The following is a 14,549-nucleotide window of genomic DNA, read 5'->3' as shown; positions in this document are numbered from 1 at the left end:
ACATGAGGTAGTAGCAGATGAAGCTGTCTGGACAATTAAGACTATGTTTCTATGAGTTACATTGGTTACACGACACACAGGAGCTTTCTCACGTTACAACGTTGGATACGCACATAAAATCACAACATCAGATGCTGAACTTGAATTGAAGTGAGGAACATCAGCCTAGACGTTAATTAGTTTAAGTGGGGGGTAGGCCGTTTTCTGGCTTCATCATAACATTCCAGGAATTCAAGAGGGAGTTCGGGATATGAAAGAAAACCGAGTGATTTTTTGAGGAAGAAAAAGCCTGCTGACACAGCGGAGTGCTGTATGTAGTTCCCATCTGAACAACAAAAGACGACCGCACCTTCTCTCACTGTTGTTTTCTCGCGTGTCGTGTCCTCAGTGATTTGCTGTGTTCATGTTTTCTTATTTATATGAGGAAGGCTGGATGAGGTAATTAGTAAGGTACTTTAAACTTGTCTCCTTTTTTAGTTGTGACCACCTTTACTTCACAGTTGTTGACTGTGGTGATTAAATTTTTAAAAAATATAAACTAAATTGTACAGTCGTCAGTTTGGTCAGTACAGTCTGTGATAATTTTATGTACAATTTTTATTCTTGCTCGTTATTCACCGATCGATATCGATGATGGTCTTCATCATGACATGATTGGTAATAATATTAATTTTTCAATTAATCATAATAGCCATCCTCTACAATAAAATTCAAAAAAAGATACAGATTCAACATTAGCCCCAGCCTTTTGTTCTAAGCCTATTTAAACTTATGTTTAAATTATTTATTGTGTTTTTGTTGATGCCTTAGTTTAGAGGTTGTATACAGTAGGCCCTATTTATATTTATCTGTGTATCTTCACCTACTAGAGCTGAGCATAAACGATGGCAACACCACTACCAAGGCTGACTCCAAAGGAAACATTTATTAGTGAATTCCACCCACCACAGAAACAGAGGTTCTTTAGACGTTCACAAACATTTGTAGAAAAACAAAATCCTCTATCAAAGTCATGGGGTGGCATGAGCTCTCTGCTTGCTCATCAAGATGTGGACCTGTCACCACAAGCAGGTACTCTTCCACGAATCAACCCTCTTCGTCCACCACTCACTAGACGGACTGTTACCTTGGAAACAACAGATGCCCACTACTTGAATGAAAGTCGAACTAACAATATGAAACGTTCTCAGTATTACCGTTTCCATAGCGCCTGGGGAAAGCCTTTTTATGGTAACAAGTCTGAACAAGAGATTTACAGGTCTGTGAAATTGGTTATAAAAGTGCAATTGGTTTGACTCTATGTAATATGCCTACCTTTACATAGACATGATGATGTTATACTGTATAAATACTGAATGGAAGTCCAGTGGGTTTAATCTCGAGAAGAAGCCTATCTCGAAATGAAGCCCCCCCCCCGACCTCTTTAATTTGCAAAAGTAGCCTCGAAAAAAAGTCCTATTTAAAAAGAAACCCATAGCCTTCTTTTCAAGATAGCATTGGTATGTACAGTTTAGGTGATTTAATGTCGGTTAATACACTTTCATGACACAGATTGATGTTACAGTTGCCCTATTTATTGTTTTATGGGAGTACAGTAATTCCAGGGAACAGTGAAAGTGGCACCCTTCCCCCCTCTCCCTTTACTTTGCAAAACTAGCCCCATTCCGAAGCCCATTCAGAATAGAAGCCCAACCAAATTTTGCAAATGAAAAGAGAAACCCAGGGTACTACTCTATTCCATTACAGTAATAACCAAGTATCGAGTCACAATTGTTTTTCACATAAAAATTACCACTGTGGACAAAGGTATAAAGGAATGAAAGTCTAGATAAAAACTGAGAGGATAATACTGTACTATAGAGACATTTCACTTTCTTGTTATTCACAAAATTATCAGTAAACTGACAAATTTAGTTTTTCCTTGAACGAAAATCTAGATACTGCAAGCTTCAACATATATGTAGATAGTCTACTTCGTGAATACTTACCTGGATAAACCGACAAATTGCCTATTCTTTCTCACACGAGAAACACCCCTCGAAACATAATAGAACAGTCGACTCCTGGCGCCAAGCACAAGTGGCTCCACAACCATGCAACTTCCTCATTCTTTTTCGATCTATCGAAAAAGCTCATAGACTACCAACATCACCATTGATTTGTGTAGAAGTTGTCTTGATAGGAAAACTTAATGAAATCGTATGAATCCTGCTTTTAAAAATTAATAGCTAATTTAAGAAATATTTGAAGGTCTCCTCCTGAGACTGGGGTTTCCATTTACCAACTTTGGTTTAGATTAAATATAGTTAAGACATTTGTGAATTTGGGATCACAGAAAAGTTGTCTTCAATTGCATGTATGGTCTTTAATTGGACAAGTCTAAAGTTGGAAGGAGAGCTGTAATTTTAATTAAATGAACTTTAGATTTGTTTAAAAAAATTCTTCATGAATTTTTTATTGCTTTGCTCTTAAAAGGAAAGGTATTCGAGAGGTTTTGAAAGATCAGATGTCAGGGAAGGATCAAGAAATGAAACAACAATTGACAGATAAAGTAAAAGAGAGTGAAGATGCCGTCAACTATGACAAGAAATGTATTAATGAAGATAAAGAAGCCTATCAGAAAAAGATAACATTTCTCATGCAATTTAGAGATGAGAACAAAAGGGTAAGTTTATAAAAGAGTAAAGGTATATGCTCAGCAAGAATTTTTGTGTGACAGTGCGTTCTTTCTTTATTCAACTGCTCTGCCGTACAAAAATAGAATAAAAATCATTGGTATATTTTGGCAAGAGTAAACCAGCACAGTAGAAGCGGTTGCCGCATCGGTTGTGGCTTGGACTCCCAACCTTGAGGTCAGGGGGTTTGGAACTCACGCTGTGCAAGTCACTTGTGTCCTTAGGCAAGGCACTTTATTCATCTCATCTCATCTACCCAGGAATATAACTGAGTACCCAGTGGTTCACTACTAGAGAATAAAAAAAGTATGTTGGCACCATCAAATATGCTCATGTGGGTATGATAATGACATGCCCATATATAGGTCATAGAAATCATAAGTATCGGTCGTAGAAAACAGTGGACAGAACATTACATAATTTTTTTTGTCATTCATTTTGTAGTTGATTGAATCCAGGGAAGAGCAAAGGCGATTAGAAGCGAGGTACAGAAATCGCAGCGAGCAGGAGTTACTCCGCTACAACCCAATAAACTGGACCCAAACCCTCAGGTGAATTAATAGTCAAGAATAGCTACAGCAGATGTTTCTAAACAGAAGAGCTTAGCAGAAATAGTTGAGTTGAATGTGGGTCATTTTACATGTTGGCTGTTATTGGTGGATGCTAGTTTAATATGTATCGTATTTATTAAAGGTGCAATTAATATTTTTTCAGTATGACTGACAAACAAGGTTGAATAAAAGATAGTTAGCTTCCATTGAGATTTCCAAAGGAATATTTTTATGAAAAAAATTATTTTTTATGAGCTATAAGGCGATTTTAAAGAGTGTTCCATTTATGTAATACACGTAGTTGATATGATTTGTTGGTTATGCTACTGCTGTATTGTGTTTAGGCTAACCGCTTGTAGATGACATCCTGTTAGCTTTATTGAGCAGTATGGCCATGTTGCTATGGACACGGGTTTCTAAAAATATATACAGCACTACAGAGTGCTGCAGTCATAGATTGTACATATTTGGGCCTATCTACATGCAAATTGCTATAGTCATGAATATTCATAGAAGATACTAACACAACGTTCAAATAAGGTTTGCTGTAAATAATAATATCTAATAATGTGGGATTTAGCTAAGTCTTCTCTTTTTGATATGTATTAATGATTACTGTATAATGATAACTATGATATTCGTTATACATGATATAAACAAGAGTTTTTATTTTTCTGCTACATATATTTATAGATATCACCTACAATAATGATTATGTACTATAAATTGAGGGTAATTGCGAACTTTGAAAGAAAATTGTCACTTAATTTCAGTCGTTGGTATGAGGGCATATCATATCTGTCTTATTTCAAGTGTACATGACAAAAATCATTATACATTTATAATTTTTGGCATTTCTAGCAAATTTCCATTCGCAGTAACAATAGTGATGTTAGTTAAGAGCTTTGTGCTTCATGTAAGTACTTTGCTGTTTTGCAGAATGACATACGTTCTTGAGTAAGTTTACATTAAGAGTGAATGTTTTCACCCCGCAGTTGCTATCAGTGGCGGCGCCAGCAGGGCAGGGGGCTTAAGCCCCCCCATCGGTCTCGTCAAGCCCCCCCACCCATCGGCTAAAACTCGATGGGCAGTCGGACCAAAAAAAAAAAAGAAAAATTGGCCTAGTTTTCCGGCTATCTAGAAGTCCCAATTTTGGAGAAAGTCTCGTTTTGGGAGGAGGGGACACCCCTCCCATACCCACCACTGGCTCTGGCCTTCGGCCCTCAGATGACGCTGCACGCTATAGTTACACCCATAAATACTTAGCCCCCTCCCCCCACCATAAATTATATCCTAGAGCCGCCACTGGTTGCTATGCAGACCAAGTAAGCTTTTTCACCATGCATTTGTAGGGGGAAGGACCCTGCAGTGCTGAGGCCTTATTTACCCCGGTCCATTAGGCTATCACTAGCTAATACAAGATTCTATCATATCTGTATTCATTCTTAACAACAGTAGAATGTAATAACGTCACTGCTAATGTCAACATAACCTACCTCTAGACATCATCACTGCATTCACTGTGCAAAGTATTATATGTAGTTTAAATAAGCTGGCTGTATTTCGTACAACAAATTTAAGTCCTTAAATTTTAATACTGCAACAAGATCAGTGAGGATATTGAGCTCTGCTGAAGATTCAAAACATTGAGAAAAACTGAATTCCTTCCATATTAGTAATTAAGAGTAATATAGTATTGTTTATTTAAGTTCACTGTACAAAGTTGTTCAAATAAAACCTCTATTAGAATTTATTTGCTAAATCTTAGTTCAGAGTATGGTTACTAATATAGGTGCTTTTAAACTGTTGCCACAAGTTACAAATCACCTCTTGACTCGAATTGTAAATACAGGACTACGTTCCTACCAGGCTGGTGCTGTGGGAGTGTCCAGAGGATTTAAAAACAAATTGTATTTATTTTTATCGATTGTTTGGAATTTTTGTATTAATATTATTTGGGCATTCTTTTATTCCATAGTAATTCAGTGGTACTAATCTCTTCAGTACTTCCACCATTTGATGGTTTGGTTAAATCATAGTTGTAGTGTAGGTTCATAGTCCAAATTATGTTTATCTTAAAAAAATTGATTAAAATCATGTCAAATACCTACTTCATTAGGTAGATAATTTCGAATACCGGTATCACTTCACTCTTCCATTGACTACCCACTTATGCTATGATAAAATGTGACCTTTTCTTATATATACATTGATATTAAGTGAACTTTTACATGTCTGAAAGTGAAAAAGTTTTTGTTTATTTTCTTGAAGAGATGGTATTAAGCTAGCTTGTCAGTTGTAGGCCTATTTTGTTGATGGAGTATTCTACTTTTTGATGTTCTGGAGATCATGTCTAAAAGGATAAATCACGTTGGAAGTTTCTCCAATTTAAAAATAATCAACTTGGTTCAATAATTTTGCTGTTACTGGTCCCCCTCCAAATGAAGACTACTTTTTGAAACCGGGGTCTCCATGGTTTTTAACAACTTTGGTCTCTAATTAGAATAATAAAGAAAAAAAAAAAACATTTGTAATTGTAAATTTGAATTAAATTTAAATTGGAGGGTCTTTAATTACAGGGAGATCTACATAGAACAATAAATGCAAAAATTAAAGCAATTCCTTGTTCAGTGTTCATTGTTTTGAAATTGGCTTGTCAAAGAGTGCCTGATGAAGGAATCTATCGTACAGAACATCTCACACTTCAAAATTGTTCAGTTTGTTTAAACTATCTTTCCTTTGTTGTCATAACAAACAATACATGTGATAAAATAGATTAAACTGATTCATATGTTGGTTTTTGACCCACATTACGCAATTAACAAGCATTCAATATTAATAAGTTGTATAATAATCAAATATAGCCGTATGAGGAGCACCAAACAGTCTGTCGAGTTTGGGTTGCATGCATGGGCATCAAATCAAGAAACAAATGCAAATTCACTTTAAATGAAACTTTATTCTATGAATAATCAAAGTTAAAACCATAGCTCTAAAGCTGAAGACAATGAACAAATGGTTTTGGAGCCAGACTAGTAGTATTATGCTGTTGTGTCCTCAATTTTCCCACACAAATGGTATGGTTGACCTTTCTAGCACTTGTTCTGGTACTAATTAATTTTAGACTCCATTGTGAAGAGACATAAATAGAAAGTGTCTTGCTCAATGACAAAAGTGAAATATGAAGCAATGGTTTCAAACCCTTAAGTCCAATAGTAATTAAAGAAAATAATGTGGAAATGTTGTCTAGGCCTATGCAATAAGTATGATAATTATTACAATATAGGCCTATAGTAGGGGAGGATTTGGGGAGGGTGATGATTTGGGGAGGGGGAGGGGGAAGCTGGTCAATTCCTGCCTTATAAAATTGCAATTTATATCCCACTAACCATTGTGGGAAGTGTAATCTGGACCCTCCATTTATATAATACCCTCCTCAGGTCTATCTATTCCTCCTGGATCCGCCACTGCATTGTTAATAACATCTATCATTACAATCATAGATTGAAGTTGAATTTTTATACAAATGTATTGTACATATTGTACATCATATAGAATCCAGTGTTTGCTATTGCCATTTGTGATTACGATTATATTGAAATTGATAAAATACAGCACAAAAAATTTAATAATTTATAAAAATCACACTGGAATAAGTTATGTGTGCGCATTAAAGGTTGTATCTTAATAAAGTTACAGGCAAGTGTGTTTCTATACTAACATGAAAATAACACAAATTTACAATAAATGAGTTTAGTTTGCTGGTATAGTACACTATAGGTACATATAACTCTGTCCACACTATATGGAAAGAAGAATTAAAAATGTTACTAAAAGTAAAAACTTAAGCGAAGCCACTGATTTTGATAAAGATAAGGGAGAGAAAAATGTTAACACATCTGCAGGCAATGATGCAAACCATTTAGCGTTGTGCGAGTATACTCTAATAATAGAAGTTATGCACAAAAACCGAAAGTTCCACTGATTAATATCAGATAAAATAGTATAATACATACTCCAAGTATCGAAATGCACGCCATTGTGTCGGGATTAAATATTTTGACATTAATTATGTCATCATTGTATTATACTATCTTAAGTTATGCACAGTACCAGATGATGATGATGATGATGATTCCAAAGTTTCGTAGGCTTTAGTTTCGCACATCTGAATAATTTAATGAAATATAACTCTTGGCAACATTATAATACAGTATGATGATGTACCAATAAAGGTTAGGGATGATGGGGCAAGGCCAGGCATGATTGACTATTTTGCAAAGCACGATTAATTTATACCTGATTTACACAAGCCAAACTGTACCAGAATCATCATCATCTTCACACAAATGATTTATAAACCTCGTTAAAAGTTGGTACAATTTACAAAGTTTTCAGTGAAGATACGCACAATGTTGCAGTCACTGTTAACATGTGTTCCACTACCAAGTGCACAAATCCATGCTAAATATTGCACAGGTGTTGCAGCGCACTGCAATGTCTGTTTTCTTACTGTACTGTACATTACATTGGACACATGCAAATCTCACACAGATGCACCTGTTTTGTGTGGATTGGGTATAAGTGTAGGTCCTTGATTGGGTATAAGGCCTAGTTCAGACTAGATGGATAAACCCGGCTCAACTCCCCGGGTTTATCCACCTGCTAATCTGAACTAAGTAGCTTATCTCAAGCCGGGCTGTTTTCCTATAGTAACTACAGTAGGCCGGGATTTAATCGTTGCGGGGGGTCTTGCATTGACTTCGGGTGACGAAATAACCAATCAGCGTTGAATTACGTACGCTGTGAGCGAGCATACGCTTCGCAAGCAATGTTTTGAAACATGTTTCCTGGTTATGGTTTATTATTATGCAAATTCTCTTCGGCTAATCCCGCTAGTCTGAACGCCCGGCAAAATTAAGCCGGGCTTAACTCAAGCCTGACTTATCTCCAAGTCTGAACGTAGCCTAAGTCTAGGTCTGTTTTCTTCTACAAAAAATACCAGTGACACATCCTGTGTAACATTGGTTTTGTGAGGATTGGGTATAAGTCTAGGTCTGATTTTTCCCCTATAAAGCATACCAGTGACACACCCAGAAATTCAAAATAGAGGGGGCTCAAGGAGGGACTTTCTTAGATGAGGGGTCTAGACTACTTTAGTCCTACCATGGTTTGGGCTGAGGTAAGAAAATTTCATTAAGAATGTAGGGGACCCGGGCCAGCTGGACCCCCTTGAACCCACCACTGCATATACTAAATCAATAAACAACGTTATGGATAATAATTAATTCAAATAAATGCTTTTTGATTGCAAAATAAAAACCGTAGCACCTAAGTAAAATCAAATCAAAACATGCATTTTACTTTAGTTTCATTTGAAATTTAGAAATTAGAACTTAAATAAATTTATCTGTATTCCAGTTACAAAATATCTATTGTATAATATATAAGTGTTATAATGACTATTAAATATTCTATCACAAATATATATTTAAAAAAATTCTAGAGTATAATTTTATAATATGTTTAAAGCTCTGATTTCTTGTCTTTTGGCTTGAAGTTCAGGGAGGCCGAGTTGATGCAGTACCGCTTGCCGGTCACTTTGGGACCATCATCAAACACATGGCCAAGATGTGCGCCGCACTGAAATTAAAAATTTTAATAAAATCAGTTAAAATTCACAATTCATAATGCAATCATTTGAAATACAAAAACATTTTCAATGTGAAAAATGATGTACATATTTCCAGTCGAAAGGGGAAAAACTATGGGGTGCAAGACTATTTTTTTGGGGGGGGGGGAAGGGGGGGTGCGAAGGGGGTGTGCACATCCTCTAGATATGGCACTGCTGGGAAGACAGGGTATACTGGAAAATGTTCCTAGGTCACCACCATAAACCAGGGTGACTAAAGCAAAGTATACAGTACTGCAGGTATTTTCTGAGTGCAAAAGTGAAAAAAAAAAACCATATTTGACCTAAAAATAATTTTCATTCAGTATGGTTACTACTGTAAAATCAATCAATCAATCAAAATATTATATAGCTCCAAATATCCACAAAAAAGGGTAACATTTGACTACCTTCTTGCATTTCGCTTCCGTCCTGATCATGCCAAAGGTTGTGTCTGTCTTTAAATCCACAGCTGCTTTGTCTAAAACATCGTAAAATGAGGGCCACCCTGAAATATAAAATTGCGTTTATATAAACTTTGGAAGGTTTTATATAAAACAAGCATGATTTGCAGCATAACAACATCAGTGAAATAGGTTGATGAAACCATGGAGGAATAAAATATTTCATTCCTCCATGATGCTAGAGAATATGCAACTTATAAGCATTGTTTTGCTGCACTATATATTGTGTTCATGGCCAATGAACCAACTTTGTTCCCAATTTTCTCACATGCATTGTTGATGCAAATTATCTCTTAAATATGCAAATTGGAGTTCAAATATATGGTTCCTGTAACATTGTAAATGCTGACCTTAGAGAGTGATGTGTAACATTCTACCAGTGAATAGAAATTAATGAGACACAAATTTTCCTCCAACATTCTATCAATTTAATCATACATGGAGCTATAATCATTACAACTATCCTAGCATCAAATGTTCTTTAAAATACCATTTCTTTTCTCTCTTTTTAAGATGCAGCTGTATAATTAAACAATGTCTTTCACTGTGAAATTTGTACCAAAATATGAAATTATTAAATATTTAAACATACCGGAGCCAGAATCATACTTTTCAGTTGACCTATGGGGAAAAACAAGATTAAATTAAAATAATATAATTAATAACAAATAAATAATTAACAATTATAGCATGAAATGCAGTGGGTTTCAAATTGCTTTATAATTATTTTGTATAGCCCTGTCCAGATATCAAATTTTCTTTGACTAAAAACTGTTGTATGCAAATATTTAGTCATGATATGCCTATATATGGTCATAATGTGATGTCATCATGACCATATTTTTTGTCAAATAAAATTTGATAGTCTGAACTTAGTAAAGTATTTCAAAGTCATCGTACTGTACTTGACTATAAAAGTTGCATGTACATGGTGACTTTGCAAAATGTGAACCTTCTAACAAACTATTAAACACAAGATGTGTATACAGTCAATTATAATAAAGCAAAAACTTGTTAAAATGAGCTAGCAGTTTTTTTATTCATTACACAAACTTCCTTGTTTATTATAAAAAAAAACTGTTAGCTCTCTTTTTAGAAATTTTTATCCAACTCATTGTCCAATCCATCTATAAAGTATGTTATCTATTTGTCAAACCTCTGTAACAGTAGTGGTGTACTGTGAACAGATAACAAACTTCTCATATATTCTATTGAATCTCCTAAAATTGTCTGAGAATCAACAGAGAATGTTTGACCAATGTTTTATTGTTATCCAACTCATAGTCCAATTTATCTATAAAAAATGTGTTAATTGTCAGACCATTGTAATGTAAAGTAGTGGTTAAAGATGTTCGGTACTGTGTAAAGGTGACAAAATTCTCATATTCTACGGAACCTCATAAAATTGTCTGAAGTCAACAGAGAATGTTTGACCAAACTTTTATTATTATCCAACTTATTGACCAATTCATCTTTAAAATGTGCTATTGACATGACTGTGCATCGTATGAGCTAATATTAATAAACTTGCATAAAATTCAGTGTTTAAATTACTTAATTTGTATAGCTTTAAATTGAAAAATAAAAAATAAAATTTCCTCTCCAATTAATAAGTGAAGGAATATTTACGGTTCCTATTACAATCTTTTCTAAAGCCCTTCCCAGATTATCAAATTATATTTGATAAAAACATGCAACATGCCCATATATGGTCATGATGACATCACATCATGACCATATATAGACAAATCAACACTATATATGGGCATACAACAGCACTTTATGCACTTATTTTGATAATATAAGACCTTGTAGTAAAATGTACCTGAACAGCTCTGAACCACACACAACGCAGGTGTATGTGCCATCATCCTTTAGGTTATAATATTTCCCTGAAAAAGCTCTAGAAAACAGAAATTATATAGTTACCACCATTTTTTTATATCAAAATATCAATTATAGAAAACATAGTAATAATGGCTACACTGCAGAATACATCCCAATTTAATTATAGAAATTTATAATCTAAAATATAAATTCAGTTTTTATAATTATATATTTCAGTTTCTGTTTCTTTTATTGACATCAAAAATCGCAGCCAAATCTGAACTACATGATATTTAAAAAAATGTATATTGAAATATCAAAAACATTAATCAACCAAAAGTATAAGACAAGAAAAATGGAGGTAAAAGTAACATTAAAATTTGAAACATCAGAAATTCACGAAAAATAAAAAACACTATATTATGCATAATTAAATCAATTATTTTTATTATTAAATATTGAATCATTATTATTTATTATTAATCAGTGACTTGAAAAAAATAAGAGAGGCCTAGTTCAGACTAGGCGGATAAACCCGGCTCAACTCACCGGGTTTATCCACCTGCCAGTCTGAACTAGGTGGCTTATCTTAAGCCGGCCTGTGTTCCTATGCCTGGCGCACCACCATGTTTAACTTTTCTAAGCCGGGCTTTAATTTAATCGTTGCTTTATTAATCGTTTTAATCATTTTCTGAGTTCTCCTTCATATTGGCACATAGGGACATAGAATAATGTGCCTAATAAGTCTAAGTTTAGATTGGATTGGAATACAGACAACAGTGGTAGAGCCAGTACATGGGACATAAGGGTAGATATTGTCTCCTGTCTGACAAGACTCTCTATCTTAGGACATCACCTGAGGTTGTCACATTACGAACATTTATTTGTCGATACAACTAAAGTAATTGTGATTGCAGTTTCTATTAGTCTAGAACACACTACATCATCCAAAACAATAACATCGTTCCACCCCCAACCCATCCCAGGGGTTTTACTCTGGGGTTCTGACTGAACACCCTAGATGACAGCACCTTGCCTTGCTCCAGTAGGACAAAATGCAACAGCAATTGATTGTACCATAAACAATAAGGTGCACAGATAAAGTTTTTGTTATGTGACAATCTCCATGATGACAGCTAGATGTGTACGTCAATAGCAAATTCTCCAATGGGAATTTACACCTTTAAAAAAAATTACATTAAGCAATTCACATTTTTTGTGTGTAATTGAAGAAAGAGACACGATGCAAAGATAACGAAAATGTTTAATCAACTGATGTACAGTCTATTCAGGTTTAATAATATAAATAAAATTAAAATATCACTGGATAAATAACACAAAAAGCAATGCTTTTTGTGTTTTTCATGATTCTATTTCTGGCAAGTTATTAAATAGAATTCACAAATTCCTGGAAATATAAACATAAATTGTATTTGTTCTACAATACGTCAAAAATTTTCCAACACAGTAAAGCCATCTCCATTTTAGGTACTATATGCAGTAGCCAATTTAGTGCGGTAATTTTTACCTGTCTGTGTAAATATAGATGTATGTGAAATAATATATTGAGTACCAAGTAGAATTGACCAATGAAATGTTATTACCTAATAAATATTTATGAGATACTGTACAGCAACAACTTGCAAAAGTATAGAAATATTTGTTTAAATATTTATAAATAAATGTTTATAGAATGAAAATAAAACGTAAAGAAATTAAGAATGTTATTTCAGAGCGTGGGGTGCCATCACAAGTTTGCTGAGGTTGTTTATGAGTTCAGGGGTCAACATAAAATGTTTAGACATGTGACTAGCAAATCCCATGGTTCTCTACGAAAACTGATTCTAAGTATTCTGTCACGACAATCATACCTGAATCGGTGTGACATAATCATAATTAAGGACCAAGGGTGTAGGCTGCCTCCTTCTTTTAAGAACTCCTCCAGAGAGAGATTATTATATTATTCTATGATGGCACAACAGGGCATTTTTGTGGTGCGAGCCAAATTGCATTTTTTATAGCAATACAATACAATGCAGACAGCTACGGTATTCGAACAATTACTCAGTCAGAGGAGCAGACTTATTGTCTAACTGTTGACTTGCATCATTGAAGTGAATATAAATTGGTGATACTCAACAATTTTTCCTGGTAAATTTGTAATAACTTAATCATTTCCCTCTGATCAAAATGCCAATATTTAGAAGATAGAAGTTTGTTTTTCTCTCTACAAATGAACTGAATATAAAATAAAGAATGCTTGCTGCTATTTTAACATTTTTGGTGCAAAATATTTTCATATTTGAAGTTTTTAACAACATGCATGTTTATTAAATTTTACTTCATATTATGGGTTTAGTTATTTTTCGTTTTAATAAAAATATTAGTTTCGCTTTTCCACTTCCACCTCTGAAGAATCAGTTTACATTTGAAATCGAGAGAATTGTTAACAACACCTCTGTTTTGTTCAGAGATTAGAATCAATTTGTTTACACTTTGCCTTATTGATTTTGTTCAGTAAAACTAAATGTAATGTAAATGTTCAAACCTTTTGGTGACAGGCACCTCTATCGAGAAAGATAACGAATACATTTAAAAAATGAATAAACATTTATTATTCACTTTCATATAAATATTGTATCAGCCTAAGAAAAGACATGATATTAATGTCTGGCCATTACATATATTTCATTTTCCATGATACAAATAAATAGTCTCTAATTGTAATTGCAAGGCACATTATCTATGTTTTTTTTTTGTCTCTCTCTACCCAAGAGTAGAAATAAATACATAATAGTATTTGTTTATTTCACAACTCATTCATCCTTACATTCCTAAGAGGTCTCTGAGATCTAGTTCAGAGTCTCTACTTGCTCATTCCACTCGCCCATCGACAAAGCATTATGGTAGTCGTTCTTTCTCTTGGGCTTCTGTCTTTCTTTGGAATGCTCTGCCTATTACAATCCGACAGGCAACTTCCATTGATGATTTTAAGGCAGCTTTAAAAACTCACCTTTTTAACTTGTATTTTTCTTAATTTTTTTTCCCCGAATTTTATTTTTACTGTTAAGCGCATTGAGGCTTTAGCATAATGCGCTATATAAGCTAAAATTATTATTATTATTATTATAGTATGTTATGGTATTGAATGTACTAGTTTTATGCGCTGAGTGAAAGCGCACGACTAGGTACTCTCCAGGGAGCAAAGGTTGCACTTTGTGCTGGTTTGCCAATGTATGTTATCCAGTGACCAGGGGTAATAACGCACCTTTGATCATTCAATTTGGAATCGTCGTTATATAAATATTTGGCATTATTATTATTATTATTATTATTATTATTATTATTATTGTTGTTGTTG

At 34.2% G+C, this 14,549-nt stretch overlaps 2 protein-coding genes across 5 annotated transcripts in view; one reads left to right on the top strand and one right to left on the bottom strand.

The window, feature by feature from the left end:
• Positions 1-81: 81 nt before the first annotated feature.
• On the top strand, positions 82-5,624 carry LOC117116464. 3 transcript variants are annotated; one of them, XM_033260516.1, is made up of 4 exons: positions 82-438; positions 870-1,258; positions 2,476-2,665; positions 3,120-5,624. In XM_033260516.1, the coding sequence occupies exons 2-4, from the start codon at positions 885-887 to the stop codon at positions 3,228-3,230; spliced, it is 675 nt and encodes a 224-aa protein (XP_033116407.1). In that variant the 5' UTR covers positions 82-438; positions 870-884; the 3' UTR covers positions 3,231-5,624. The 3 variants fall into 3 exon arrangements, with proteins under 3 accessions (XP_033116407.1, XP_033116408.1, XP_033116406.1); XM_033260517.1 differs by having other exon boundaries at positions 82-445; XM_033260515.1 differs by having other exon boundaries at positions 82-450.
• A 541-nt stretch (positions 5,625-6,165) lies between these two features.
• LOC117116450 (peptide methionine sulfoxide reductase MsrB-like) overlaps positions 6,166-14,549 on the bottom strand; it is a 12,017-nt gene continuing 3,633 nt past the window's right edge. For both annotated transcript variants that reach the window (XM_033260494.1, XM_033260493.1), the window contains exons 3-6: positions 11,187-11,264; positions 9,954-9,982; positions 9,308-9,405; positions 6,166-8,869 (exon numbers count right to left, since the gene is read on the bottom strand). In XM_033260494.1, the coding sequence (XP_033116385.1) occupies positions 8,753-8,869; positions 9,308-9,405; positions 9,954-9,982; positions 11,187-11,264 (322 nt within the window). In that variant the 3' untranslated portion in view covers positions 6,166-8,752. The remainder of the gene's footprint in view (positions 8,870-9,307; positions 9,406-9,953; positions 9,983-11,186; positions 11,265-14,549) is intronic.

Source organism: Anneissia japonica, unplaced genomic scaffold (genome assembly GCF_011630105.1).
Source record: "Anneissia japonica isolate Jap-2015-1 unplaced genomic scaffold, ASM1163010v1 scaffold263_len647688_cov178, whole genome shotgun sequence".
Lineage (NCBI taxonomy): Eukaryota > Metazoa > Echinodermata > Crinoidea > Comatulida > Comatulidae > Anneissia > Anneissia japonica.
Note: the sequence above shows the minus strand (reverse complement) of the source record. Positions and strands in the feature narration are given on the sequence as shown.

Bases quoted from the DNA above. Each gene is read 5' to 3' on its own strand.
- LOC117116464 (XM_033260516.1), top strand. From the start codon at position 885: ATGGCAACACCACTACCAAGGCTGACTCCAAAGGAAACATTTATTAGT. The intron at 1,259-2,475 runs GTCTGTGAAATT...TGCTCTTAAAAG, and splicing joins TCTGAACAAGAGATTTACAG to GAAAGGTATTCGAGAGGTTT. The intron at 2,666-3,119 runs GTAAGTTTATAA...TTCATTTTGTAG, and splicing joins TTAGAGATGAGAACAAAAGG to TTGATTGAATCCAGGGAAGA.